The 24,903-nt window shown below is 53.9% G+C and overlaps 9 protein-coding genes across 9 annotated transcripts; 4 read left to right on the forward strand and 5 right to left on the reverse strand.

The window, feature by feature from the left end:
• Positions 1 to 1,548: 1,548 nt before the first annotated feature.
• CCM_09351 (protein phosphatase regulator) lies at positions 1,549 to 8,472 on the forward strand (the record flags this gene model as incomplete). Its single annotated transcript, XM_006674485.1, has 15 exons — positions 1,549 to 1,672; positions 1,847 to 1,931; positions 2,249 to 2,315; positions 2,376 to 2,489; positions 2,561 to 2,728; positions 2,927 to 3,218; positions 3,584 to 3,679; positions 3,775 to 4,019; positions 4,074 to 4,346; positions 4,404 to 4,492; positions 4,563 to 4,680; positions 4,738 to 4,819; positions 5,440 to 5,558; positions 5,688 to 6,018; positions 6,347 to 8,472. 15 exons carry the CDS (start codon positions 1,549 to 1,551, stop codon positions 8,470 to 8,472), a joined length of 4,329 nt encoding a protein of 1,442 aa, XP_006674548.1.
• A 690-nt stretch (positions 8,473 to 9,162) lies between these two features.
• On the forward strand, positions 9,163 to 10,687 carry CCM_09352 (uncharacterized protein; the record flags this gene model as incomplete). Its single annotated transcript, XM_006674486.1, has 8 exons — positions 9,163 to 9,268; positions 9,353 to 9,420; positions 9,475 to 9,530; positions 9,648 to 10,019; positions 10,097 to 10,204; positions 10,304 to 10,371; positions 10,420 to 10,595; positions 10,631 to 10,687. The coding sequence occupies 8 exons, from the start codon at positions 9,163 to 9,165 to the stop codon at positions 10,685 to 10,687; spliced, it is 1,011 nt and encodes a 336-aa protein (XP_006674549.1).
• Positions 10,688 to 11,798: 1,111 nt separating this feature from the next.
• CCM_09353 (uncharacterized protein) lies at positions 11,799 to 12,267 on the forward strand (the record flags this gene model as incomplete). The annotated part of the gene is made up of 3 exons (XM_006674487.1): positions 11,799 to 11,946; positions 12,031 to 12,109; positions 12,162 to 12,267. 3 exons carry the CDS (start codon positions 11,799 to 11,801, stop codon positions 12,265 to 12,267), a joined length of 333 nt encoding a protein of 110 aa, XP_006674550.1.
• A 288-nt stretch (positions 12,268 to 12,555) lies between these two features.
• On the reverse strand, positions 12,556 to 14,412 carry CCM_09354 (LipA and NB-ARC domain protein; the record flags this gene model as incomplete). The annotated part of the gene is made up of 1 exon (XM_006674488.1): positions 12,556 to 14,412. The coding sequence occupies one exon, from the start codon at positions 14,410 to 14,412 to the stop codon at positions 12,556 to 12,558; it is 1,857 nt and encodes a 618-aa protein (XP_006674551.1).
• A 623-nt stretch (positions 14,413 to 15,035) lies between these two features.
• CCM_09355 (uncharacterized protein) lies at positions 15,036 to 16,074 on the reverse strand (the record flags this gene model as incomplete). The annotated part of the gene is made up of 2 exons (XM_006674489.1): positions 15,036 to 15,949; positions 16,002 to 16,074. The coding sequence occupies 2 exons, from the start codon at positions 16,072 to 16,074 to the stop codon at positions 15,036 to 15,038; spliced, it is 987 nt and encodes a 328-aa protein (XP_006674552.1).
• Positions 16,075 to 16,362: 288 nt separating this feature from the next.
• CCM_09356 (arylsulfatase, putative) lies at positions 16,363 to 18,136 on the reverse strand (the record flags this gene model as incomplete). The annotated part of the gene is made up of 3 exons (XM_006674490.1): positions 16,363 to 16,986; positions 17,042 to 17,361; positions 17,413 to 18,136. 3 exons carry the CDS (start codon positions 18,134 to 18,136, stop codon positions 16,363 to 16,365), a joined length of 1,668 nt encoding a protein of 555 aa, XP_006674553.1.
• A 785-nt stretch (positions 18,137 to 18,921) lies between these two features.
• CCM_09357 (MFS transporter, putative) lies at positions 18,922 to 20,490 on the forward strand (the record flags this gene model as incomplete). Its single annotated transcript, XM_006674491.1, has 3 exons — positions 18,922 to 19,540; positions 19,586 to 20,031; positions 20,089 to 20,490. 3 exons carry the CDS (start codon positions 18,922 to 18,924, stop codon positions 20,488 to 20,490), a joined length of 1,467 nt encoding a protein of 488 aa, XP_006674554.1.
• A 181-nt stretch (positions 20,491 to 20,671) lies between these two features.
• Positions 20,672 to 21,249, reverse strand: CCM_09358 (uncharacterized protein; the record flags this gene model as incomplete). The annotated part of the gene is made up of 2 exons (XM_006674492.1): positions 20,672 to 20,905; positions 20,983 to 21,249. 2 exons carry the CDS (start codon positions 21,247 to 21,249, stop codon positions 20,672 to 20,674), a joined length of 501 nt encoding a protein of 166 aa, XP_006674555.1.
• Positions 21,250 to 22,020: 771 nt separating this feature from the next.
• On the reverse strand, positions 22,021 to 24,027 carry CCM_09359 (glutamyl-tRNA(gln) amidotransferase subunit A, putative; the record flags this gene model as incomplete). The annotated part of the gene is made up of 8 exons (XM_006674493.1): positions 22,021 to 22,412; positions 22,466 to 22,585; positions 22,651 to 22,774; positions 22,841 to 23,239; positions 23,300 to 23,402; positions 23,459 to 23,577; positions 23,628 to 23,729; positions 23,779 to 24,027. The coding sequence occupies 8 exons, from the start codon at positions 24,025 to 24,027 to the stop codon at positions 22,021 to 22,023; spliced, it is 1,608 nt and encodes a 535-aa protein (XP_006674556.1).
• Positions 24,028 to 24,903: the final 876 nt, after the last annotated feature.

The following is a 24,903-nucleotide window of genomic DNA, read 5'->3' on the forward strand; positions in this document are numbered from 1 at the left end:
TGAATGGGCACTCGTCTACTGGTACAATGTGCGTATTGTTACCCCCAGTCCCTAGTCCCTGTGAGTCGTTCGATGCCAAACGCGGGGAATGATAAGGCGAGCGCCACGTCTCTGGGCTGTGTGCATTCACATGTTTGAGGGCTCCATAGCCAAGCATGCAGACATTCATAACGAGCGATGGGATTAAATTGCGCACATGACGAGTCCTGTGTATAATACACCAATGCCACTTGGGGCGTGCTGCGGTGCAGCGTGGCACAAGTCGTCGCTGTATAGGTGTGGTTGGCTTGCAGCTCCAAATCTGAAGCTCCCATGCCCCTGGCGCCGGCCACATGTTACACGACAGTTAAATCAGGACCGTTTATTCCGGGCAAATTCCAAATGAGGCTTACCAGCACCGGATATAACACTTGATCGCTACTTGGCTTGTAGTCATGAGTAGGCGGTCTAGTTGAACTGAAATGCGGCCCTCAACCCGCAAATCCCGTCAATTCATCAAACTCCGCCATCATCTCCTAATAAGCTACTAAACACCTCGATGCGAGAGAAGGGAAGAAACGCCACGGTGCGCCAGACAAACGGTGAGTGGAGACGACGCGAGCCCATGCAGGCGTGCATGCTTCTCGTACTATGGCTTGCCATGCCGCGCAGGCTGCCAGTCGGTGTGGACTATTGCCGGGGATTGCGGAGGTGTCAGACAGAGGGCAAATAACGCAAGGCATATCACGGTTGCCAAGCGCAGGATGCAGCCGGTGAGGGGGTGAGCCTCTCTAGCTTTGTTGCGTGGCATTTGGCGTCCTTGATGCAATACCATGGACAAAAGTTCTGTGGCGCCCATTGAAGCTTCTTCCTTTTGTACTGTGAACCAAGGTGTTTTCCTCATGGACTGATACAGCGGATGGCAGTTGTGGTGATTACGCAGGATTTGACTAGTAGACCTGGAGAGTTGAAATAGGCAATGTAGCTTTCTAGGTGATTTCCTTTATCCTGAAAAGTTGTCAGTATGTTGTTTGTTGAGCCGCACCATGTACTCTCCTTCCTTGCAGCAGATAAGAGCATCGTGAGTGAGGTGGGGCATGTGGTCCAGCGGGTACGGGAACGATCTTTTGGGACGGAGCTTGAAAGGGAATGATTGCATGCGGGCGGCTTTTGTAATAAAAGACTGTCGTGTGCGATTGCAATCTCCCATGGCGATATTAACTCTAGACATAGTATTCGTATTAGAAAGGATAAAAAGCAAGAGGTTATTTGTGAGAGCAGGTGATGCTGTTGACAAATCTAGCTAACCACTGGTTAGTTACGGACAGGCGTTGGAGGACATGCATGTTTTTGCGATGGTCGGGGGTGAAACAGGTTCGTTTGCGATGGCTTTCATAATGGAATTTGAACAAACAAGCATTGCCTGCCGTTTGTCTCTGTCCGCGGATCTTGGCTTGGCTCAGCGCTTCGGAGCTGGGGCGTGCAACAGTATGCGGCGCAGCGGCACAGGCAAGATGAAGAGCTTTCGCGATCGACCGTATTGAGCGCGCCCCTTGCAAATTGGCCAGCATGCACGATGGTGGAGAGGAACAGAAATATTTGCCCCTGCTAGCGTGCAACAGGCGAGCATCAAGGTGGCAGGCTGCGGTGCAAGCGATCGAATCGAGTAGCCAATCAGGGCGACCTGGGGAGGGTGCGTGTGTGAGGGAGAACAAGAGAAGGGGTTACATGGCATAGGCGGTAAAAGATGAGCATAGGCGAAAACTGTAGTAGTGTTATTGCAGTGTGATTGCAGATTTGTGAGGTTAGAGGTTAGAGGTTGTGGTATGATGTGAGGTTATCAGCAGTTGGACATATGGCCTGATAGAGGCGCGCTCGGTCAGGAGTGTCTGGCCGGACGCCATTCTCCGTCCAAGGCATGCCGGTGGGTTGCTGGGCGGCCCATGTACTCCGTACGTACAATGGTGACGGCACCGCGCATCAAAAGTACAACGCGAGGTCCAGTTTTGGCCGTGTCCGCTTTTCGTTAGGTAGTTAGCAAGTTAGGTGACAGCAAACCCACATGGCGGCATCGTCGATGTCTTTTTTGGCTGCGTCAAGCATGGGCCTTGTCTCTCATTTGACTTTCTCCTTGGTCTTTTTTTTTCTCCCCCAACATGGGTTTCGTATTACGCCCGGTCCAGTCGTGCAAGATTTATCGCGAGATGCGAATGCGGTAGATGTGCATGGCGACCAGCACGCGTAGACTGTAGAACTGGAAATCGCAAAGGCAATTCTTGGATACCGTCGTACCGACTCGTCGTCTTTCTGGAACTCCACTCATGGCCGACGGGTCCGTAGGCACAGATGGACAGTTGTGCCGATATTGGACGAGCGGCATGTAATACTGGCTGCAGAGGCGTGAGGCTCGAGGCAGGCGGGAATGCACCAGAGGTCGGCAAGTCGCCGACTTGTTAGAAAGGTGGCCAACGAGAGGGACGGCTGAGGCGTGGCGTCTTGGTTTATTATTCGTATGTGCCTATTACCTTTGTGCGGTGATAGGATAGGCACTAGCGGTGGCTCAAGCAGCTAGTAGTAGCAGTTTTGTGAGGCCGGAGGGGGCGTCTACAGTGGATGTGGTGGAGATGTGGCCGTGATGGTGTTGATGGCTGGCAAACTGCTTGACCGGATGCATTTCTTGTTGTTTGTGGATGGTGATGCGGATGGCGAACTGGCTGGCGATGTGACTGGATGGTTGGGCGAATATGCAGTGCAGCGGCGCAATTGACCGGATATCCATCCCTTGTTGGGGGTAGTGGCAAAGTTGATATGATCCCTGGCAGAGAAATGCTAGATCCGTGGAGATGCACGACGCTTGTAACTAGGTTGTTGAGGTGAAAGAGAGCGAGGGGGAGGAAGAAAGATTTTTTTCTCCTTGTTGCGCTGATTGTAACTTGGTTGATGATAGCGGCGGGCCACACGGCCCCACCGGCTCGCAGTTCGTTTGCAAGGCAAGACAAACTGCCCAGTAATCTGGGAGCAAGTCGGTGACCCACCCAAGCCTGGCCTGTGCAGCCTTATCTCGAAAGTTTTTTGCAATGGAATTGATGAAAACTCTGCCAGCAGCGCCAACCTGGACGGCACGACGGGACCGCTGGAGCAGATCTTGTCGCAAATCGAGACTGACCCAATGTCGGCCAATTTTTCCCCATGGGATGCGCGTCGGATGGAGAAGAGGAGTAGCCACGACATCAAAGTATGTGCGTTTTGCCACAGCCAACCAGACTGATAACCACTGCATAGGACGACGAGAGGATGCCGTCAACGATGCCACGACAGGTCAACAACTGCGGCCAAGGCACGCCAAATGACCGGGTTCCTCTGGATACGCTATTTGCGTTTCCGATGGGTTAGGTCTGGCGCTCTCTGTGTCTCAGCTAGAGGGCCGACCGTCAAGCGTCGTCCCAAAATGACAGTGGCGCGCCACAGTATGAGAGCATCCTTGATAAGCGGACGAGCAGATCAACGCCAGGGCGGGCTCCTTGACAAAGCGGGCTAATAATAATACTACTGGTCAGCTAGTATTAGTTATTACTGCGCATCTTATTACTGATATCCGTATCAGTATCAGCAACAGGGGGCACCGTAGGCCAAGCCGCTCTCAGGCTAGCGTCACCAGTTGACCAAACCAAGGCGGTGGTGGGCTTTTCTCGTGTTGCGCGTGCGGCGTTGTCAAGGGCGATTCTGAACAATGTCTCGTCAGCCGTGCACACTTGACGCATGAATTTAACCATGCTGTCTCTTGGGGCTGACCAGGCATGGTAATACAAACTATCTGGGGAACAACTGCCGCCGGTTCTCGCATCTCACGCTCGACAGGATATCCCAGGACGCTCTTGCAAGGTGCCATGTACCGCCAATTGGCTAGTCCACTCGGTGTTGCAGTCGACAGAATAGATGGGTTGATGGATCCCCACCGGTGCCGGAGCCGGTGGCAGCCCGGCGCGGCGGCGAGCACGACAAGAGTTGAAGGGGAAACAGGGGGAACAAGGCTAAAAAGGGTTGAATACCTAACCCTCCATGCAGGCTGGACCCATTGGACATTTCAATGGTAGCAATTCATCTTTAGGTTCATTAAGAAGGTGTGCCGTTGCAGTGCCGTTCCTGTACTAGAGTCACGTTTTGAATGCTGGGCAAAAGTCAAAGTCGTCCCTTGTAGGAGCCGGCAGCGGCGGACGGGAAGGTTGTGTGACGGCAATTGGGGCCTAGACTGTCCGGAGATGACCATCAAGACAGGACTGGCAAGCTGTGTTGTGTTCTTCTTCGCAACCATCTCGGATCCGGGGTCCAGATCCCCAGGCCGAAAGACGTCTAGACTTGTCCGGTTGGTAAGGAGGGTCCTGAGGAAGTAGATAGTCAGCGAATGGCTGCCATGGCGTGCCAAGTTGCGGGCATTGAAGGAGTCTGGCATACGCCATGATACGCCATGGCAAAGCCCGAGTCTGTCATCAGATGTCGTTGTCCGAAGTATGGCGTGAGGCCTTGCATTATTAATGGATGGGTATTTGGGTAATTGCCGCAAACTTGTTGATTGAATCCGGTAGCCCGACGCTTGATTCCTGGGCCAAGCAACCAAGGCATGGCGTGTCCCTTTATTTTGCCACCGTGCAGGGTCCTACTTGCATTGGTTGGGGATGGCGCGGTTTTGGTGTTTTGGTCATGGTGTGTGGCTTTGGTGGGCTTTGCAAGCTCGGTGGCAAAGGGAAGGGTTGTTGTTAGCGGCCGCTACGGGAGGCGGGCACTGGTGCTGGCCGGACGGGCGCGGTGGGTGGGTGGCGAGGCAATGGCAATGGCAAGGCTCGTGAGTCCGTCGGATGAGAACGTATCTGGATAACTAGGCGTCTTGATGCAATGGGCGTGGATGGCCAGACGCCGAGTAACGAGGGCGTGCAGTCGTCGAGGAAGTAGATGCAAGTTTTTTTGTCTCTGTCAAAGAATTTAACGCCTGGGGCCTCTTGTCGACACGGGCCCACTCGCTAAGCCAATTGGCCCGCTAATGACCTGCAAGCGCCCCAACATGCTGCGCGCCATCGGCCGTGGCATGCAAAGAAAAAAGAGGCGAGCGCCCCTCTGAATTGGGTGTGTGCCCACTGTGTGATGTGATGAGCTATGGAGTGGGCTGTTTTATGAATTTGGCGTTTCTACGAGAAAGAGAAGAGTGTTGGATGTGTTGGATGAGATGGAATGAGCTGTTGATAGCCCAGAGTAGTCGCGTTTTGGTCGGACAAGAAACAGAAAAAGAAAAGGTTTCGTCTTGGTCGCAGTCACCGAGCGTGGGTTCATGGTGGCATCTTCCAGCGGCACCTTCCAGTCGCACCTTGTTGTACTCTTCACTTTAACTACCTAGTACCTCTATTAGTGCCTTTTAAACTCGACCAAATTTTAGCGACTAATACCCGCTAAAAGAATCACCCCCTGTAGCCCCTGCAACCACTAAAACTCCCCCAGATGTTGGAACCATGGAACCACTGAACCAGTTCTCGCCTAGCGTCCTTCAGCGCTCTCTCACCCAAAACATCAAAAACACGCCTCCCCCACCCGTTTTTCCTCACATACCTCTTTTCCCTCGTCACTCCTCCCACGCAGGGCAACGTCTTTTTTTGTTCTCGTCGTCCAGGTCGAGGGGTTGTTTTTTATTAATCCATCTCTCTTCAATTCGTCATCATTAGCTTTGGTTTGGTTTCTCGGGTCTGTTTTTCTTCTTCGTCGTCTTCGTCGCCAGATCCTTCTCGACCCGCTCGTCGCTTCCAGCCTCGCTCGCCTCACGGTACTGCCGCTGCACATTTTGCCTTGTCGCCTGCGACTCGACCAACACCATCAACCTTCTCTCTTCCGTATACCCTCTACGACCGCCTCCCCGTCGTCTTCTTCTCTACGTCTCTATAATTCCTTTTTGCATCCAAGAGCGTGCCTTGATTGCTAGTTTGGTTGCTGGAATATTGCCCAAACTTTGTTTCATGACCAGCCACTGCTATCATCGGCACATCCGATCTCTCCGACGTAGGTTCCGCCCGCAGTCGTTAACCACTCCACCACTCGAGCATTACCATTTTACTTTTCTTCCTATCGTTTCAAAAGTTCGCATCATTTTACTTGTCCTACACTTGCCTGCCCTTTGTATTATTATCTGCTTTTCCTTTATTGCTTTGTGTGCTTCTTCTCGACAATCCTCTCTCTCGAAACAGTAACTCGAAATCCACCGCTGACGCCCTCACTCCAGTCCCTAGAGCCGTTTGGACATCTCATCCTCTCATGTATTAATCGCTGGATAATTTGATCTCGATTTATTCGCCTCAAGCTACAGTGCTTTCCTTATAGGCGCTGTTAGTCGAATACCGCCCGCAAATCCTCCCTCCCTCGCCTCCAACCACGCGAGTCGAGTGTCTCGCGAGAGGGCGCTGCCCGTCTTTGGCAATGCCTTATACGCCGCCTTCTCGGTCGCCCGCGTCTTCGGTATCCGTCTCGCCAGACGTCAGCCGACGCTCCTCTATTCAAAATGGCTCTCGTCCCTCCCTCCCGCACTCGGCCTCGTATCTAAACAAGCACCGCCGTACTCCCTCCATCACAACCGCCCGCCCCGACCAACCAACAGCAACAGCCGTCCACCCTCCCCCGAACCCGAGCTTGCGCCAGTCTCCTCCCCCTGTCACAGATGTCCGTCCCATTCCGGCCGGCGCCATCATCTCCCCTCCCGAGTCTGCCTCTGGTAGTGACGACGAGTTCAAGGCAGCATCTGAAGACAGCTTGAAGAACCTTCGGGAGGCTGTTAGCCAAATATCGCAAGGCACGCCTGGATCTTCGGATGAGAACCTGGCCGATGCCTTCCAAAATGTCCCGGCCAAATCGCCGCTGCGCATCAATCTCAGCAACACAGCTCTTTCACCATATCCCGCCAGCTCCAGCCACTCTAGCCACAAGACCAGTCACAGCCGCTCGGCCACTGAGCCTCGTGCTGGTTTTTCTACATCGGCTGAAACCTCGGCCACAATCTCGTCCGAGTCTGAACAGGATCTCCGCTACAAGCCACAAATGGTCAGAAAAAAATCGGGTGAGCTCGTTCGGCCTGCCCTACGCGGTTCCTCTCGCCGGCGTCCCTTGAGCATGCCCGGCACTCCAGTCTTTTCCAAGGCGGTCCATTTCGACTCGCACCTCGAGCATGTCCGCCATTTTCTGCAGGTTGACCGGCCTCTGGCTGTTAGTGCTGGCTCGTCTCCGGTCGAAGCCTATGAGAGCGACAACGAGTACCCCTTTCCCGGCGGTCCCAAGACGCGGACTCCTCCTTTTGAGTGGGAGCTCGCCACCACCAATTTTCCTCACGACAACAATCCGATCCGCCTTGCCTTGCCTGCTCGCCTGGAAAAGGTTTGGCTGTCCAAGGACCAAAAGTCTCTACAGGTATCCATCAACGTTGCCAACCTCGCCTTCCAGAAGCTCATTACTTGCCGCTTCACGCTGGATGGGTGGAAGACGACTTCAGAAGTGACGGGCGATTATACCTGCCCCATTGACGCCCGCGAGGGCGCTGTCGGCCACGACCGCTTTACCGTATCTATTCAGCTGGCTGACACCGCCAACCTAGAGTGCAAGACACTCTTCTTCTGTATCCGCTACTCTGTCAACGGCCAAGAGCACTGGGACAACAACAGCGGCTCCAACTTCCAGGTGGATTTCCACAAGAAATTTCTGCCGCAGCGTGGCAAGGTCCAGTTTAACGGAATGAACAAGGCCCCTGGCAATCTACCACGCAGCAATCGTCGACAGAGCCATGCGACTAGCCCCCGACCGCTGTCGATGCCTACGTCGCTTGACGACTTTGCCGACGAGACGGGCTTCCGATTCGACCAACCTCTGCACGAGTATCTTGGCGAATGCGGTGCCGGCCTCCGCCTCAAGTCCAGGTCCTTCACCAATCTTGCTAGCGATAACATGATCAAATCGCTTACCGCTCCCAGCGGGGCCGCTTTTGCTAACCGCTACGACTTTGGCGCTTCGTTAGACGCTGTCAAATCTCGCAAAGACTCGTCGCCCAAGGAGGCCGACACGTTGTACATGAAGAGCAACACCAAGGGCGCGCTGCCCACCAACTTTGGCACGCCACAAAAGGTGGTGATTGCGGCCCCTGGCACAGCGATAGCCAGCTCCTCGTACGAGGAGCTGGTCAACAAATACTGCTTCTTTGGCGTCAAGTCATCGCCGCAGGAGACGCCGCTGCGACCCAAGGTTGACACGACCGACGCCAAGATACTTGAAAACTACGAAGTATCGCCACCTACTTCCCCTAGGAAGGAGGGCGCCCCCACCGTGAACACGGTTGAGTATGCCACGTCCAAACCTGTGATGCGGTCCATGTCTCCCAGCTTTACGCCCGTCACGGGCACATCGCCGGCCGACGTGGCTCTCCACACGCAGCAGACGCCCGATATATTTGTCCCGGCGACTGCGATTCGGGGATAGTCCCTGTTGGAGACGGGCTAGCTTCACGCTGCCGGCCACGAGCAATCTGTCTCGATGTGGCTGGGCTGTGAAGGGTCCAATGTGTTGGACAATTACACAATTATGGAGTTTGGTGCTTATTTATTTCCCACTGTCGATAATGATGTTTTGATGACGGCCGGTGGTTTTCGCAGTTCGGCTTCGCATGGTTATGCGCATGTTTTCGTCTTGCATTTGCTTTCGAGCGTGGTATTGTGTACTGTTTATCTTTACTCTTCTCGCAACGAGTATGGTTGTTGCACTCTTCTTGAGAGTATGCTTTCGTCGGGCTCTTTAGAGCATAGCATGATTTTGGTTTGCACAGCACAAAAGCAACATTGATGCCCGCACCTCCGTCCGGCGTGGTGGAAGGCGTGGCATGTATATGAGAATTGAATGATATCATTAATCATTGTATGATTTAAGCACTATGTGTCCATTGTGTTGATGAGAATGTGCATGAAAGTAAAGATTTGAGCTCAGTGTTTGAAGATGATGTGACGGACAGGTCTTGTCAGCTTAATGGTGACGCAACAGTAGCCTAGAGGTATATCCTAGTAACCTTGTTTAGCGGAGGCAATCAACGTCCCCGGGTCGACTGGGCGATGCCAAACTTGTTGCATGCCAGCCTGTCGTCATTGCCGGCTTTGACGAAACCTTCATTTGCGCACCATGTACCACAACCATTGTCATATGGAAACGCTCTTTCCCGTCCTTGAAAGAGCTGGTCGTAGGAAACTCGCCCATGGCATGACGTCATCACTTGCAAATCTTGAAAGTAAGTCGACGCCCATCAACATGTCCGTCGTCGCGCAAGCACGCAATCTTGGCCATCATCGGCGCCACTGGCACCATTGACAAGCCGCTCGTCGGCGCGGTGCTCGCCTCCATGTCCAGCACCCGCCACGTGCTGTCACCCAGTACTATTGTGTGCGTGTACGTCCCAGCCTTACTACACTAGACTAGTTACACCTATAATACAAGAGATACCAAGTCGCACAAAGCAGGCCAGGTTCCGTCCTAGAATCCATTGTGTTCCCGTATGCTTCCCGCTGCATTTTTCAGTCATTCTCCCACCGCTTCTCTATCCATTATTGCAGCTTATTCTAGGATTCAATGGCTCTTATCATCCTTTAATGGCCTAAAACAAATCCAAGGACGAAGCACCTGCCGGGTCTTCTCCGTGTCAGCCGTTGCTGGTGTGACGGCCAGCGTCCGGACGAACGGCGCCGCGCCGAGGGGCGGTCGCTGTGCACCTGGCCGCCCATCTCGTGCCGTCGAGCCGGCGCCGGGCATCCGGTTCTGCGGCACGGCACGCGCCAGGGCCATTCACTGTCTTTGCCTGCATCCCGTACGGCCGCCGGCGCACGAATAGGTCGTTTTGTCCTCGCGGTTTATGTTTTCGGATTATCATGTCCGCGGCGCATCCCAAGCACGAGCTTCTTCACGAGGCTCGTCCTCTGCTTCTGCTGCGCTGGCGCTGGAGGCGGGGCCAGCTCGATCCTGTTCACGGTTTCCTGCGCCAGGCGGTCCATGCTGGGCAGCTATTGATCCTACGCCGATCTTTCTGCAGTGATAATGGCGCATGAGATGAATTGCATTTAAGACCAGAGCCTAGGCCTTCTGCTTGCTGCCGTTTGGTCGGCGGAGATGACGCCTCCGCGGGGAGAAACCCATTGAGGCGTTGCGGCTATAGCTTGGCGCAGCAGAGTTGGTCAGTCTCAGATTAGACAATGTGACGAAAGATAATTCAAGCAAGACCAACGTCGATTTTTTTATGGCGCCTCCTAAGTCTATTCCGAAAAGTCATCAGCATTATGTGTGGTCTTTCTGAAGGCAGTGATTGGGAAGTTGTCTTCTGGCTATTAAGACTTGATCTAGGTTGACCGGTTTACTGAGATCGGTCAGACTATTGAGTTCTGTTAATAGAACAGGCTGTTGGCGTCGGGGTATCCTCTTATGGTTGTGAATTAATTTATCGAGTTGCTCTTGGCCGTCTTGGCGGCCCGCCACTCTCGCAACCCGACGCGGTGATTTTTACGTGCCTCGGGCCTAGCAATCGTGTATACCAATCAACTACGGCTGCCGATATATACAACTCCTTGGTCAGCCTGCTCTCATTTCTGTATTTGTTACGGAGGCTACAGATCACCACGAAGACAAGACTGAGCCTGAAGTTGACGGCGAATTCAAGTAGTCGAGGTGATGGCAGCCCAGTTTCAGTATATGGGGCCGCGATCTGCGTGCATAGAACAGGCAAGGACCCGAGACACGCAGAATAGGCTACTTGTACAGAGGCAGATGCTGTGGCCTTTCGAAGTCGGGTATAAATTATTTACGGATCTGTATGTGGAGAAATTGACAGCCCTCGATACTACTTGGCATCGGAGAACTCACTTGACGCCGGTCGCGATGCTGCTCTAAGCGACCAACATCAAATCAACTATCAACGCAGTTACAACATAAGCCTCTGCTGAAGCCATATGAGAGAGATGTTGGGGATTGGGCCCAAGTCTTGCTGGCGTGGAGCGACGTTTCATCCGGTTGGGTCTCGCCGTTGGGATAAGGTAGTCGGGCGATCGGCCGCCACGTGCGCCGGCCGGGGGAGCCGCCCTTCTGGCCCGGCTCGCTCCCTAATTCACTGCGTTGTCTAAGACCCGCGTGCAATTGCAACAGGTGCGGAGGGCGCTAGCTGCAGCCTCGTCACAATGGGCAACCAACCACATGGCTGCCAAGGCGCGCCGAAGCAGCAGCCGAGAGCCTTAAAATACAGACTCATGTTTTTTACGTGTCGTGTGAATAGGTGATTGTGTCTCGCAAAGCGAGCAAGCGATCTAAGTCCAATTACCCCATTGGTAGACTATGAAATACGGCGAGGGAGTATGTTGTGGCCGATGGCTGACACATGTAGTACAACATCGAGGATATGGACCGCACTGGCAAGTCCTGTTGGCCCAGGCCGAAGAGGATAAAATTACACCGCAACTTGCTACAGCTGTTTAGTCCTTGTGCAGATGATAATTCTGCCGTGGCAAGCTGAAGTCAGACCTACCTGCCTGCGCATGGCAGCATGCGAGGCCAGCCGGTGTGTTCTCATGGTTGGTTCAGCTTCTAGGGATCATCATTTCGATTAGGTTCTTTGCGAAACTATCATGGCAATTGCCCGTTGCCGCACAGTAAGCCTTCGCACAGTCCTAAGTAGATAAATAGGACAAGGCAGACCAGTGTTGTCGTTCATATCCAGACCTTCAAGCCACATCCTCACCTTCAAGATTCGCAAGTCGTCGTTGACAAGTCCGGTTCACAAAATGAAGACTGCTGTGATCCTTATTTCCCTGTTCGCGGCGACTATCAGTGCTGAAGTTGAACCTTCGTATGGGTATGGGGGTGTCAAGTTCTGCAAACACTGGAACCAAGGCCAGCCATGTATTACATTGGACTGCTGTTCTTCATGTGGTACGTTTGTCTCTCCAAGTCAGACAGTGGCGGGGATATGGCTATTCTCCCCTCCAGACCAGCCAGAATTGCTAATTTGCGCAGATAATATGCCGTCTGATTGGAATGATCAAGTGTCCTCGTATCAGGTAACCCGGGGTTGCGGACCTTGCACCTTCTATGAGTAAGTTTTTACTCACCAACGCTGAGGGCCAATCGACCATTAACAAGTTTAGGCACAATGACTGCGGAGGGGCCTCCTTCACTTCACATGACAACGAACCGCAGAATGTCCCTGAAGGATGGTGGAATGACAGGATTAGCTCTTACAGGTGCTCATGAGTGAGTCTTGGTTGCCCTGGGCTGAGTTTTTTCCTTGTGGGTTTTCTCTGCCTGTTACGCAGATGCGAGGGCTTGCCGTTCAGTTTGTAATGTATGGAGACGAATACATCCAAGAAAATGCTACAAGATTATATTTTCCATTATGTTATTTTGCCTGCTCCAGTGGTGAATCAACAACCAAGCTTCTCATCCTGAGCGCCTGGGAGTCGGCAGCATCTTCACTTACACCAAACCCGGCCCCAACACATTCGCAACCAACTACCATGCACCATACCACAACTCACCACATTACCTCTGTATCCATAACCCTCCGTTCCCCAAACTCGCATCCCTTAGTGCTCCTGCCTCGCTCCGTATCCCTGCGCGATGCATCGGCACCCTGTCCACCCGTGCGGCCACCGTCCCCGTCACACCATCCAGCCGCTCCCGCCACGAGCGCTCGCCTTTCCGCGCGCGTATCCGCTCCAGCGTCGGCTCAGGCTGCCACTGCTCACGCGCCAGCGTCGCCAGCGTCGTGAGCAAGTCATCCGCATGCCGCTGCAGATCACCGTCCACATCTCCTCCCGCCGCGTCTGCCACGCCCAGCGGCCGCAGAAACCCCATCAGCAGCACCTGGAGCGTCGCGCCGCACAAGTCCGTGTCCTCGAGCTCGTGCAATATGTGCACGGCAACGTCATTCTTCTGCACGATGCTCGGGGCCCCATTCTCCGCCGGGCCGATACGCACCACCGCCTCGTACCATGCCGGCTCGCCCTCGTCGGCCCGGACCTGCCGCACCCACGCCGCAAACGAGCCCGTCATGCGCACCGTCAGCTCCGCCGGTGCGCCAGCCAGATTCGCCGTCGGAAAGCCGTACCGCGCGCGCGTGTAGCCCGTGCCTCGGACCACGTGCCCGGAAAACTTGATCGGGAACGGCGACGCGGGGCCCTCGGCGCCGCCGCCGACAATGACACCCACCGTCGGCTCCATCAGGGCCGAGGACACGGCGCGCTCGTACCGCGCTGTCGAGCTGCGCAGCCAGCTGTCCTGGACGGCGTCGTGGACGCCGGCCCGCGCGCAGCCGCGGTACGCCTTCTGGGCGACCTTTTTCGCCGCTGCGCTCGTCACCCGGCCGGCGCCTATCCGGGCCGCGCCCGCTGCCGCACCCGTCGCTGCGGTCACGTAGGTGCTCGCGACGGCGCTGGCGACCTTGACGCCGACTTCCAGGGGCATGCTGCGCAGGCCGGCGCCGCGCAGCACGCTGACATCGGCCGATGTGCTGGCGAGGCGGAACACAGGGCTGCCGACGAGGACCTTTTTGCCGTCGCGCGTCGGACACAGCACGATGCGAAAGTAGCCGTCCTGCGCCGCGGCGGGGATTCTGACCATGTAGGTTTCCCGCGGGAGGTGGCTCTTAAGCCGCCCGGTGGCCTTGCTCGCGAAGCGCTTCAGGTCGCGCTGGATGCCGCGCTCCTCGTTGGCGGGGACGTGTGCGGCCTGGGCTTGCGCGGCGGGCGTCACGTCCAGCCAGTCGTTGGTGGTGCCGACCATGGCCTTGAGGGACATGCCCACGCTGCCGGAATACCCTTTTTGCTGGAGCCACAGCGAGCGTGTGGGCGGCAGCGGCTCGTCGGACAGGATCGTGAGTGTGACGGCCGTCTCTGGGCCGCGGTACCATACCAGCGCGCCCGAGTGGCGGATGACGCTGTGGTGCCTCGTCGACTCCACGGGGCTGCTGATGAGCCCGCCGGCGAGGTACTGCGCCTCGTCAAGCGCCTTTTTCCAGGACGACTCGGGTTTGGTGACGGAGTCCGCAGCGGAGGTCTGCGGCCGGCGCAGGTCCACGGAGCTCTTGGCGCGGCGGACCGGGCGCTCGGCTAGTAGTGGCCGCGCGTGAGACGCCGCCGCGTCGTGGAACACAAAGCCCGTAGGCAGCGTGGTCGCCTGCTTCTCTTTGCATAGAGGGGATGGCGGCGGTCGTTCGGGCGGCGGCTGGGCGCGGTGCCGCTCGTCGAGCTGTGCGACCGACTTGCTGGTGCGGAGGCGAGGGGGCAGAGGCGGCGTCCGCTCAGGGAGGGCCGAGTACGGCGGCGGCGGACCTAGGGGTGAGGCGGCGCTGGCGACTGGACGGCGCGGGATGCTGAATGCGCCATACCGAGAGTCCATTTCCAAAGTGCCTGGACAAGAAGCAACGGTTCGTGCTCGTGCAACGGAAGCGTGCGTGGCTCTGGAAAGGGGAGTCTCATTTCCGTTACAGGACTTATCCCCCGCCAAGACACCAGGTCCCCTGAAAGGAGCCATCCGGAATAATGTACCACCAGCTTATAATTTTTAGATTGAATTTGCCAGCCTCAACTTCGTCACTTGCACTGATCGATTGCAGCACCATCTGGTGGGCGCCGCACAACGTAACGTTAGCGAGTACACAGGACTATCGATTAAATTAGTGGTCGCCGCCTGGAAAGCACCAGGTAAATAAATACTTCCGAGAATACCATGCTCTGACGTTACACAATGCATAGCACACGTGGAATAGCAAGTCTTTGTTCTACAAGCCTGAGGAAACCCCGCTCTCTAGATATCAATTTATTCCAGCACACGTTTGCGGAGAGCCCTCGCAGCAAAACGGCGTGGGAACGGTGAGCCGGGCGCAAGTCAAGACAAGCTACAGATTTCAGAAACATACTTGGGCTTTTCGCCAAAAAAATTGCAAGCGTTTCTACATATGATGGGTATTCGCGAGAAGAAAATGTAGAAGCAAACGTATCCAGATCAACGTTGGACGACGGTTAGCTCGAGACGGCCCATGCCCATTTCGGACCGACGCGGTCGCGAATCTCTGCGCAAACAGCTTCTTTCCAACCCGTCATGATGAACGTGTGGCCGGAATCGTCATCTGCCAAGAAGCATCCATATGACAGCAAGACCAGCGCCGCAGGTTCCCTTGCCTCCAAAAGCCGCAAAAAGTCCTCGCTGACCAGCGCCGCCCACTGCAGCGAAGCCCTATGCGCCGGCCACCACTCCGAAGTCTGTGCCTTGCGAACCAACCACGTCATCAGATCGAGCGCAGCCTGGCAGACGCGCCTCACCTTTCCATTCCCCTCCTCCTCCAAAAACGTAAGCGCTTCGAGACGCGCCAGCAGCGGGTCCAGCGGCCCGTGGTCTGGAGCGTCGACCTCGGTGACGAAGAGGATGCGCTCCGCCCGGTTCGGCCACACGACGTCCAACGTATCCGCAATCGTCCTGACGCCGCGCGTGAGTCTGCAATTGACAACGAGGTCGTCGAGGATGGACGAGGGCTCGCCCTGGCTCCGAATCAGCTCCTTGAGCCCGCCCTCGGCGTAGGAGCTGATCATGAGCAGGATCGACGCGAGATGGCACAGCGGCGCGTTTTGTCGGTTCGCCGCGGCCACGGTGCCTCGCATCAAGCCCACTGCTTTGCGGGAGTAGCGGAAGCCTCGGGCCGCGCAAAGGTCCCGTCGCCGTCGCTGCGCTTGTACGTCGGTCGGCGAACGGTGGGCCGTGAGCGCCTGTTCAAAGGACGAGATGGACAGGGCTAGGTTCAGGATCACCGGGTGCTGAACAGCTAGATGCGTCACCTGGTATTGCCACAGACCTTCAAGGCCTCTTTGATGGGAAATGGCCTTGAACGCGACTCTGTGCCAGTGGTCTAGTAGCTCCCGGTCCTGTGCTGCCAGTCCGTCTGCAGGCGATGGGGCAAGACGTTGAAGACGCGGCGGGGAGACAGTCTGTACCGGGTGCTGTACCGGGCTCTTTGGGGAGTGCAATCTGCGGCGGGGTGACCGGCTTCCAGCTTTGAGACTGCATTCCGTTCCTCTTCGAGTACATGCACCGCAAGGAACCGTCTCGTCGCACTGCCGAACTTGTGAGCGCAAGTCCACCTCGGTCGTCTGGAGTCAACTACCTTTACTTTTCTAGCCTTGCAGTCCAGGCAGCCGGTGCGTGTTTTCTTATAGGTCATTGTGATGATGGAGAAGACTATGAACAATTTCTCTGATTCCACAACTACTGGAGGGTTACCCGGGTTTGCGATGTCAATCAAGGCTCGTTATCTCCTAACCGAGCGTCATTGTGGGCCTCAATCACATCATCCCCTCAGAACGCATCTTCCACTAACCCCGTCTCAGCAACATACGTGGCCCAGTGCACAAGCATCTCCTCCAAAACCTCAGGACGCGACTTTGCTAGATCGTGGAGCTCAGCCGGATCCTCTTCCACGTTGTACAGTTCCCAGCCATCGCCGCCCTGCCTTGCCAGCAGCACCGCCTTCCAGTTTCCCTTGCGAATCGCGCGGTTGCCAAAAAGCTCCCAGCCGTGGATGTGATTTTCGTCCTCGTGCACGGTCGGATGCTCAGAGGGCGATGCCAGGTGGTCGACCCAGGACTTGCCCCGCGGCACTACCACATTGCGACCCCGGAACGATGTTCCTGGGTGCTGCACCTGCGCCAGCTGCAGAATGGTAGGGAGAATGTCCATGACAGTCGTAAACGAGTGCGAGATTGCGTCGGAAGACGTTCCGAGCGGCGGAAATCGGACAAGGCACGGACAGCGGATACCGCCCTCGGTTGACCACCCTTTGAACTCGCGAGACGGCGCGGTGGCAGCGCATGCCCATCTTGAGCCGTACCAGACGTACGAATCATGCTTACCGATGTTCTCGAGGCTGTTGTCGTAGTGCGCTGCAATCAGCTCGCCAAGTGTCTTGAACGACGACAACAGCTGTTTCGTACGTTAGCGCAGGCATACAAAGTTTAAATCCCAGGGTGCGACGTACCGGTGCTGCCTCTAGTGTCGACCCCTCGGCGCCATTATCCGACATGAACAGGATAAAAGTGTTGTCCAGCTCGCCAGACGCTTCGAGTGCATCAACCACCCTGCCAATGTTCTGGTCGAGCAGGTCAACCATGGCAGCGTAGACTTCCATTTTCCGCGCGGAAATGGCCCGCTCATCATCTGTGAGGTCCTCCCATTTCACGCCTGCTTCGAATCCAACAGGCGGAGCGGCCTCAATGTCAGACGGCACAAGACCCAATGCTTTCAGCTGTTCCAAGCGATCGAGCCTGAGCTTATCGGGCCCATTATCGTACTTGCCGCCTATGAATTGGTTAGCGAGAGGCGCATCGAAGAAATTGCAGCCCAACTCACGGTATTTCTCAATCACTTCCTCTGGTGCCTGCATCGGCCAGTGTGGCGCCGTGTAGGCGAGATACGAGAAGAAGGGCTGTTCTTTCTCAGCCTCGGTTCTGTTGGCGAGAATATCGATGAGTTTGTCCGTGAAGAAATTGCTCGAGTAAAAGTCCTTTGGCAGATCCTTTTTTCTGTCGACCGGTTTTTCATTCTCCATCCAGAAACCGTCAGACGTCAACAGCATGGTATCCTCAGCTGCGTCAAACTGCGGCTCGTAGTTGAAGTGATTGCCGCAACCAGGCAAGAAGCCAAAACTTTTCTTAAAGCCCCTTGCGCTCGGCGAAACATCCGGTGTCATACCCAAGTGCCATTTCCCAGACATGACAGTCAGGTAGCCAGCGTCTGAGAGGATCTCGGGCAGCGCAGCCACCCTCCAGTTGAGGTACCCTTCGTAGCCTGGCTGGCCGACATACGCAGGGTCTTTGCCAGTGAGCTTTTTCTGTATCGACGCATTCTCCGCCATCTGGCCAAGGCCGGCAATGTGGTTGTCGGTACCGGAGAGGAGCATCGACCGCGTAGGCGAGCACGCCTGCGCCGTGTGGAAATTGGTCAAGCGTATGCCATCTTTGGACAGCCGATCAAGGACGGGGGTGTCAATCTCGGAGCCGTACGGTTTAGTGTCACTGAAACCGAGGTCATCAGCTACTATAACGAGGAAGTTTGGTCTCTTGGCGACACCCATGATTGCGCAAGGTAAGAAGGGGGAAAGGAGGAAGCAAGCCTTGTTTGTTGCCAACCCAACCGCGACAGAAAAGGCAAACAAGACAAGTTATACCCTTTTCAGCCGGTACCATTTTGAGGCAATTTTTGCATTGCATTTTGAACATCATCCGATCTCGCGTCTTCAAATTGGCAGTTACAACAAGGCCACCCGTCGACGACTGTTACAGAAGTTTGCGCTAGCACTCGACCCCACGAAATGCAAATATAGTGTGGTTCGGATCACAGTTTCATTGGTGCGTCTCCTATGTTTGACAGCGCCGCTCGAGCACGCAAGATATCATTTCAAAAGCGTTAGAGACGTGTCCATCGCCAGGACAGGCTATTGAGCTGCCAAGCGGCGGGCTGTCGCCCCGGATCCTGGTCTCATTGGCGCACCCCCGTTCAGCAGGACCGGCACCGACTTCCGTTGCTTCATCATCGCGCCAGGCTCACACGTTGTGGTATAAGGGGGCATGTATTCATGCTCACGCAAGTGTGGCGCATCTATTTTCTGGGCTCAACGTTCGATATGGCATGGCAAGCCTCAATCGCACTGCAAAAGCTAAACTGATAAAAGCGCGATAACCCGAAAAAACTGAACATTGCGCCATCGCGCAATTCCATGACGAACAGCTGGGAGACTGCGAGTTGCCAAACGCCAGCCTCAAGCATGGCCTCTTATTTAAGTCGGCGTCTGGCAGGGCAAGTGTAGTGTTTTTTTTTTTCGTCAAGATACTATCCTCGTCTTGTCTCAAATTCTTCATCATGTCCATTGAGAAGGAAACGTTCCCGGACTCGGTCGTCGCCGTCGCCGCCACCGACACAGACGGCGATAAAGAGTCCGACACGTCTCATCAGATCCACGGCGGCGACTGGTCCGAGGCCGAGGAGAAGGCTATTGTCAAGAAGCTGGACTTGCTTATTATGCCTCTTCTCATCGCCGGCTTCTTCGTCTTGCAGCTGGATCGCGGAAACATCGGCAACGCACTCACCGACTTCTTCTTGAAGGAGGTCGGAATCACCCAGTTCCAATTCAATGTCGGCAACCAGCTCCTCAGCCTGGGTATCGTCCTTCTTGAGCTACCTAGCAACCTCGTCCTCTACCGTGTTGGTCCTCAAAAATGGATCAGCTGCCAGATCGTTTGCTGGGGCCTGGTGGCTACCTTTCAAGCTTTCCAGAAGGGCAAGGGAGTCGGGGTGTACTACGCCACCAGACTGCTGCTGGGTCTTCTCGAGGCAGGATTCATTCCCGCCGGCTTGTACACTTTGACGCAGTGGTACAGGCGCAATGAGACCAGCAGGCGCTTCATTGCCTTCTTCCTCGGAAACATGTCTGCCTCGGCGGCCAGTGGCTTGATCGCCTACGGGATCCTCCAAATGCGAGGTATCGGCGGCTTATCGGGGTGGCAATGAATGTTCCTGATTGAAGGCATCTTGACCATCGTCGTCGGCATTGTTTTCGCCCTGCTCATGCCGCACTCACCGGCGAACCCGTCAAACATTCTGCGTCACTCGTACTTTACACCACGGGAGATCCATATCCTGACTCAACGAGTGGCTAGGGATGGTCTTGCCCAGGGTCCCAAGCAAAAATACGTCAAGTGGGCAGATATCAAGGCTGCCTTCTCGAGATGGTACATCTACCCTCAATTGACAGTGTCCTTCTGCGCCATCGCCGTCATCTCACCCTTGTCAACATACCAACCGTCCATCATTGCCGGCTACGGCTACGATCGGCTTCAGGCAAACGCACTGTCGTCAGTGGGCAACTGGATAGTGATTGTGCTTAGTCTTTTATTTGGCTGGACTGCCGACAAGACTGGCAAGCGAGGGGGTCTTATCCTGTTTGCAGCTGTGCTCAGTTTCTCCTTCTGCGTAAGTCAGCGTGTCCAAACTCATGAGTCGAAAAAGAAAAATGCTTACTCTACCTAGCTTGCCACTAGACAACTCGCCACGAGCACTAATCGCGATCTCAAGTACGGAATTCTTATTTGCTCTTCCATGTGGGGATCTATTATACACCCTCTCAACGGCTCCTGGCTTGCCGTCAACATTCGCAACCCGGCGCAGCGCTCCATCACCATGGCAGTACTCATCATGACTGTGAACACGGCCGGTCTTGCTGGTGCACAAGTCTTCCAGGCACACGATGCTCCGCTCTATAGGACCGGCTTCACAGTCATCCTCACCTTGGCCTCGATTGGACTGGTGTCCGCAGTCGCGTCTAATGCTCAGTATTTGTGGCTGAACAAGAAGTTGGATCGCAAGGATGATAGCGAGCATCAGCTGCAAGAAGGGGGCAATGCAGGAAGAGGATGGCGGTTCTCTTTATAATTCATTTTTTAGGGGTTGTGCAATGAAAGGTTTGATGAACATGGTTGCAAAGATGATGTCTTTACTTTCGGGTGGCGATCGATAAAGCTTCGTGCGTATAATAGTGATGCGAACCGTATGTTTCCATTTTGGTGACGCCAATCTATCGACCCGAGTTTTGTGCCAGTCCCTTTCACCTCAGTCATAGAGCCAACGTTGCTGTCTCTTCATCGGGAACTGAGCCATAGTACTCATCGTCATATACTCGTCGCAGTCCCAATCTATCTTTCGCTTTGAAGTCGCCATGCCTTCGGCACACGGCGATGATGGCGTTTCGGGCAGGACTGAAGAGTCTCTTTCCGTCGAGACTCGACCGCGGTTCATCGCAGACGGCGAAGCCGCCGGATTGGTTAGCCAGAAGGATGATGGCGGAGTGCTGTTGCTATTCCACCCATCTCGCTCAACATGGCAAAGTAGTTCAATATCGTGCCCGCATTGTTGTTGAACGAATACCTCATAGAGCTTCACGAAAAGCGTCCGGGTATTAAGAGGTGGCCGCGGCTTGACTATGTCAGGGGAGCATACACGGGACTGGGTAGTTGGTCTACTGCCGGACATTGTCAGGCAACTGCCTGCGGGGTTCGCATCTCGTCCCGCGGAAGAGGTGTCTATGGTACCTGGTTCTGTTGCCGTAGCGTCGGAGATTGTCATTCCGCCGGCACTAACACTCACATCTCGCTTTGCGGCCGGAGTGTCTATGGTAGCTGGCTCAGCAGCCATGGTAGCAAGGGGCAAAGTCGCACGCCGTTGTTCGTGATGGCGAGAGAAAGGCAACGAGCACGCGAGACAAGCTTGTGTTGAAATCGGGGGTGTCTCTACTATGATGATCGGGATGCGATAAGGGCGGGACCACTGATCATGATGAAAACTGAAGCAGTTTGCGGTCTGCGTTGTTATTGTTCTCGTCGCACCAGAGGACAATTAGGGGTAGCTATGGCGCGTGCAGCTCACTTAGTCAGCAGAGTCGGGGTTAAAACTAGAATAGGTAACAAAAAAAAAGAAACAAAATACAGGGACGATATACTATGAAAAGGCATAGAAATATGCTAGCTGGGAGATTTGGACTACTTGGTGAAGAGACGTTATCTTTCACATCGTTGAAGCAAGCTTCCTGTGCCCTGAATCTATGCAGCTACACCACCCCTGCATGATCTCCGGACCAGCTAGATTGTCGGACGGGGAGGTTTATTTACTAAAGAAATTTTCAGAAAGCTCAGAAAACACATTTATCCAATATCCCACAAATTTGCACAGCTTTTGATGCTATGGAATGAAGAGCACACGGCTGAGAAACGGGATTGAAAAGCACGAGACAAGCACGAGATTACATGACAGGCACAAAATTGAGAAACGCAAAATTAGGAAGCCTCTAACATGACATAAACGTGCAAATTTAGTCGTTTCCTTTGCTGCCCTGTTCCCACTTCCTTAGTGACCGTCACTCTCCTGTGTGCTTGGCCAATGCCTGAATTGACACCTCGCCAAGAAATGCTACAGCTCGTTCTTGGCGACGCCGTTGGGATCACCTCCGATCCATGTAGGAAGCTGCCTCTCAGTGTTGAAATGCGATTGCCAGGCGCTCATGAACTCGATGAGTAGGCCCTCTTGGTTTGCGGTGGACACAGCACACAGCCCGAGCGGTCTTCCGTTGAAGCTCGCGTACGAAAGAGGCACCACTGCCATCGGTAAACCTGCGGTTGCATAGAGCTCATTAATCCTGCTATCTCCTGGCCCAAGGATAATGTCCACATCATAGTCTTGCAGGCATTTATCAACTGCCCGCCTCCTGCCGAAATCTCTCATGTCGGCGAGAGCATCCTGGTACTCGTCTTCAGTAATGTTGAATGCAGCTGCCATTTCCAGACGTGTCATGTTGGGAGACTCTAAGAATTGTCAGAAAAGGTTCTCTTAGTCAAGTTCGGGGGAAGAACCTCACCAGGGGGCATTTCCTGCTTCGCGTTGTCGCGCATGAACTGCATGAGCTCGTCCAGGGTTTGGACCTTGCTTCCCTCTAATTTCGAGAGGTATGACTCAATTGCGTGCCTGAACCGGGAATCTTTTGAGCAAAAGTTTAAATTAGTAAGCAAAAGTATGCTTCCTCGTTCGGCTGGTAGAACTCACCCATGACTCTCTGAATCTGGCTCATGCCGTCCACAACTAGCTCATCCAGCGAAGCTACCTTGACTGGCTTCACAATGGCACCCAGAGACTTTAGACGTTCGTATGCTGCTGCAACATCCGCGTCCTGCCATATTCGTTTAGTGGTTGATATAAAGTATCGGTAAGCTATCTCGAGGGGAACTGTACGTACCTGCTGTTCATCTACTTCCGTGTTCGGCGTCACCGCAACGGCGGGCATGTGCCATTCTTTAGGCTCCAGCACTCCAATTCGTATTCCGTCAAAGGTTCCGGTCAGATGCGACATGTAGGTCCTGTCAGAAATGTTCGTGGTTTGCGTACGGTCGACAAGTACATCCATGAGAATGGCAATGTCTCGCGCTGACCGAGCGATTGGGCCAGCAGAGTCAAAGTCGAAAGATATGGGACAGATGCCGTCTTGAGAAATAAGACCGAGAGTTGGTTTCATGGCATAGACATCATGTCGAGTCGCAGGCATCAGAATCGACCCATTGGTGTCTGTACCTAGGGCTGCGGGGGCAAATCCAGCAGCCACCCCAGCGCAAGATCCTGACGACGAGCCACCTACTGCCTTTCGAATGAGTTAGAAAGAGAGTGCCGAGATTGGCGCGGAGATGTAGCAGAAACATACACTATGGCCCCCGAAGCCATCATCCCATCGTTTACCTCCGATGACGTAGGGGGACTGCGTCAGCCCACCAACGGCCGACCAGCCAGTTGGCATATGCAAGCCTCTAGAAAGATGTCAGTAAGATGCCCGTGTGGGGACTAAAATAACGGTGTTCTATACCTGAAGTTGCTCAATTCCTTTCTAGCATTAGTCATGAGCAAGCAAACAGGACGGCAAAGGGCAGATTTACACTCAAGTTTGCCTTGGCAAGGATAATAGCCCCAGCTGCTTGCAACTTTCTATAGTCAGCTTCATCGACGACCCAGAGGCCAATTTTTTTACTTCATACCTGCGCAACACATGGGGCGCTTTCTGGAACCCTTGCGCCCACCAAGGCAAGCGTTCCTGCTGTGGTGTCCATTCCAAGGTCGGGGTGGGTGGCGATGTTATCCTATCTACAAGTAAGCGATGTCGGCGCAGCAGAAGCAAGAGTTTTGAACCTTGATGAGTAAGGGAATGCCATGAAGAGGGCCCAACACCCGACCAGCAGCCCTCTCGTGGTCTAGAAAGCGAGCTCTCTCGATCAGCAGTTCCTTCGGTGCAACAGCAAGGACGGCATGGAGGTATCCATTGCAGCGGTCAATTTGCTTCAAGTATTCCGTCACCACGACTTCGCTAGTGAGCGTGCCGTCGTTCAGCAGTTCTTCAATGTCAGTCACGGTAGCGGTGAGCACATTGAACGGCGCCATTGCGGTTTTGGCGAGAGTTATCCTGTTAAATAGTCGAAGCAAATGCGGCCATTTGAGAGTCTTCATATGTTTTGAGCGTTGTTCGGCTCTGGATGCGGAGTGGGTTTGGCAAGTAAACGCGCAAGACAGAGGGACACGAATCTCGTCAAGATCTCAGGGGCAGACCGATTGCTCTACAAAGTAACGAATATCGGTCGTAAAGGACAAACGGGAATTGGACAAAGGTAACACAACCAACAAGATCTTGTGTTGGAAGATTTCAACGCTGCCATGCCAGGCTGAAATTTGGCCGGTGTGGGTGAGCGTTAGGTTAGGGCCTGAGGGGAGCTTTGTGCTACATCAGAACAACAGACAAGGTCGCATGCTGCCCATAATGAGTCTCCAGACCTTTTCAATCAGCAGTTAGAGATTTCTCTTGGGATGATGCTCCCCACCATTAAACGCTAACGCTCGGCATTAGCCTCTTCAAGTGTGATCTCGCCTTATTAACAGGTATTGTTAAAAACATACTAACAAGTTGTGGTGTAATAACCTAGTCTTGATTCGGCGTAACCGCGTCCCTAGTAAAATCTACAAGCTAGACCGACTTTTTATCTATATAAATAAGTCTTATTCAGTATTTATTTTTTAATACTTATATATACTAAGTCCTAAATACTATACTATAATAGTTATTACTATTATAAGCTAGGTTATACTTAGTATTATATTTAAAAGTAATTATTATAAAAAACTTTTTATAATTATAGTAAATAATAACTTATTATTATTATTATTAAAATAATTTAAATTAGTTTTATTATAATTTATAATATATATATATATATATTAATTTTTAATACTTTTTAATTTTTTAATCTTTTTTAATCTTTTTAA

This window comes from Cordyceps militaris (genome assembly GCF_000225605.1).
Source record: "Cordyceps militaris CM01 unplaced genomic scaffold CCM_S00009, whole genome shotgun sequence".
NCBI lineage: Eukaryota > Fungi > Ascomycota > Sordariomycetes > Hypocreales > Cordycipitaceae > Cordyceps > Cordyceps militaris.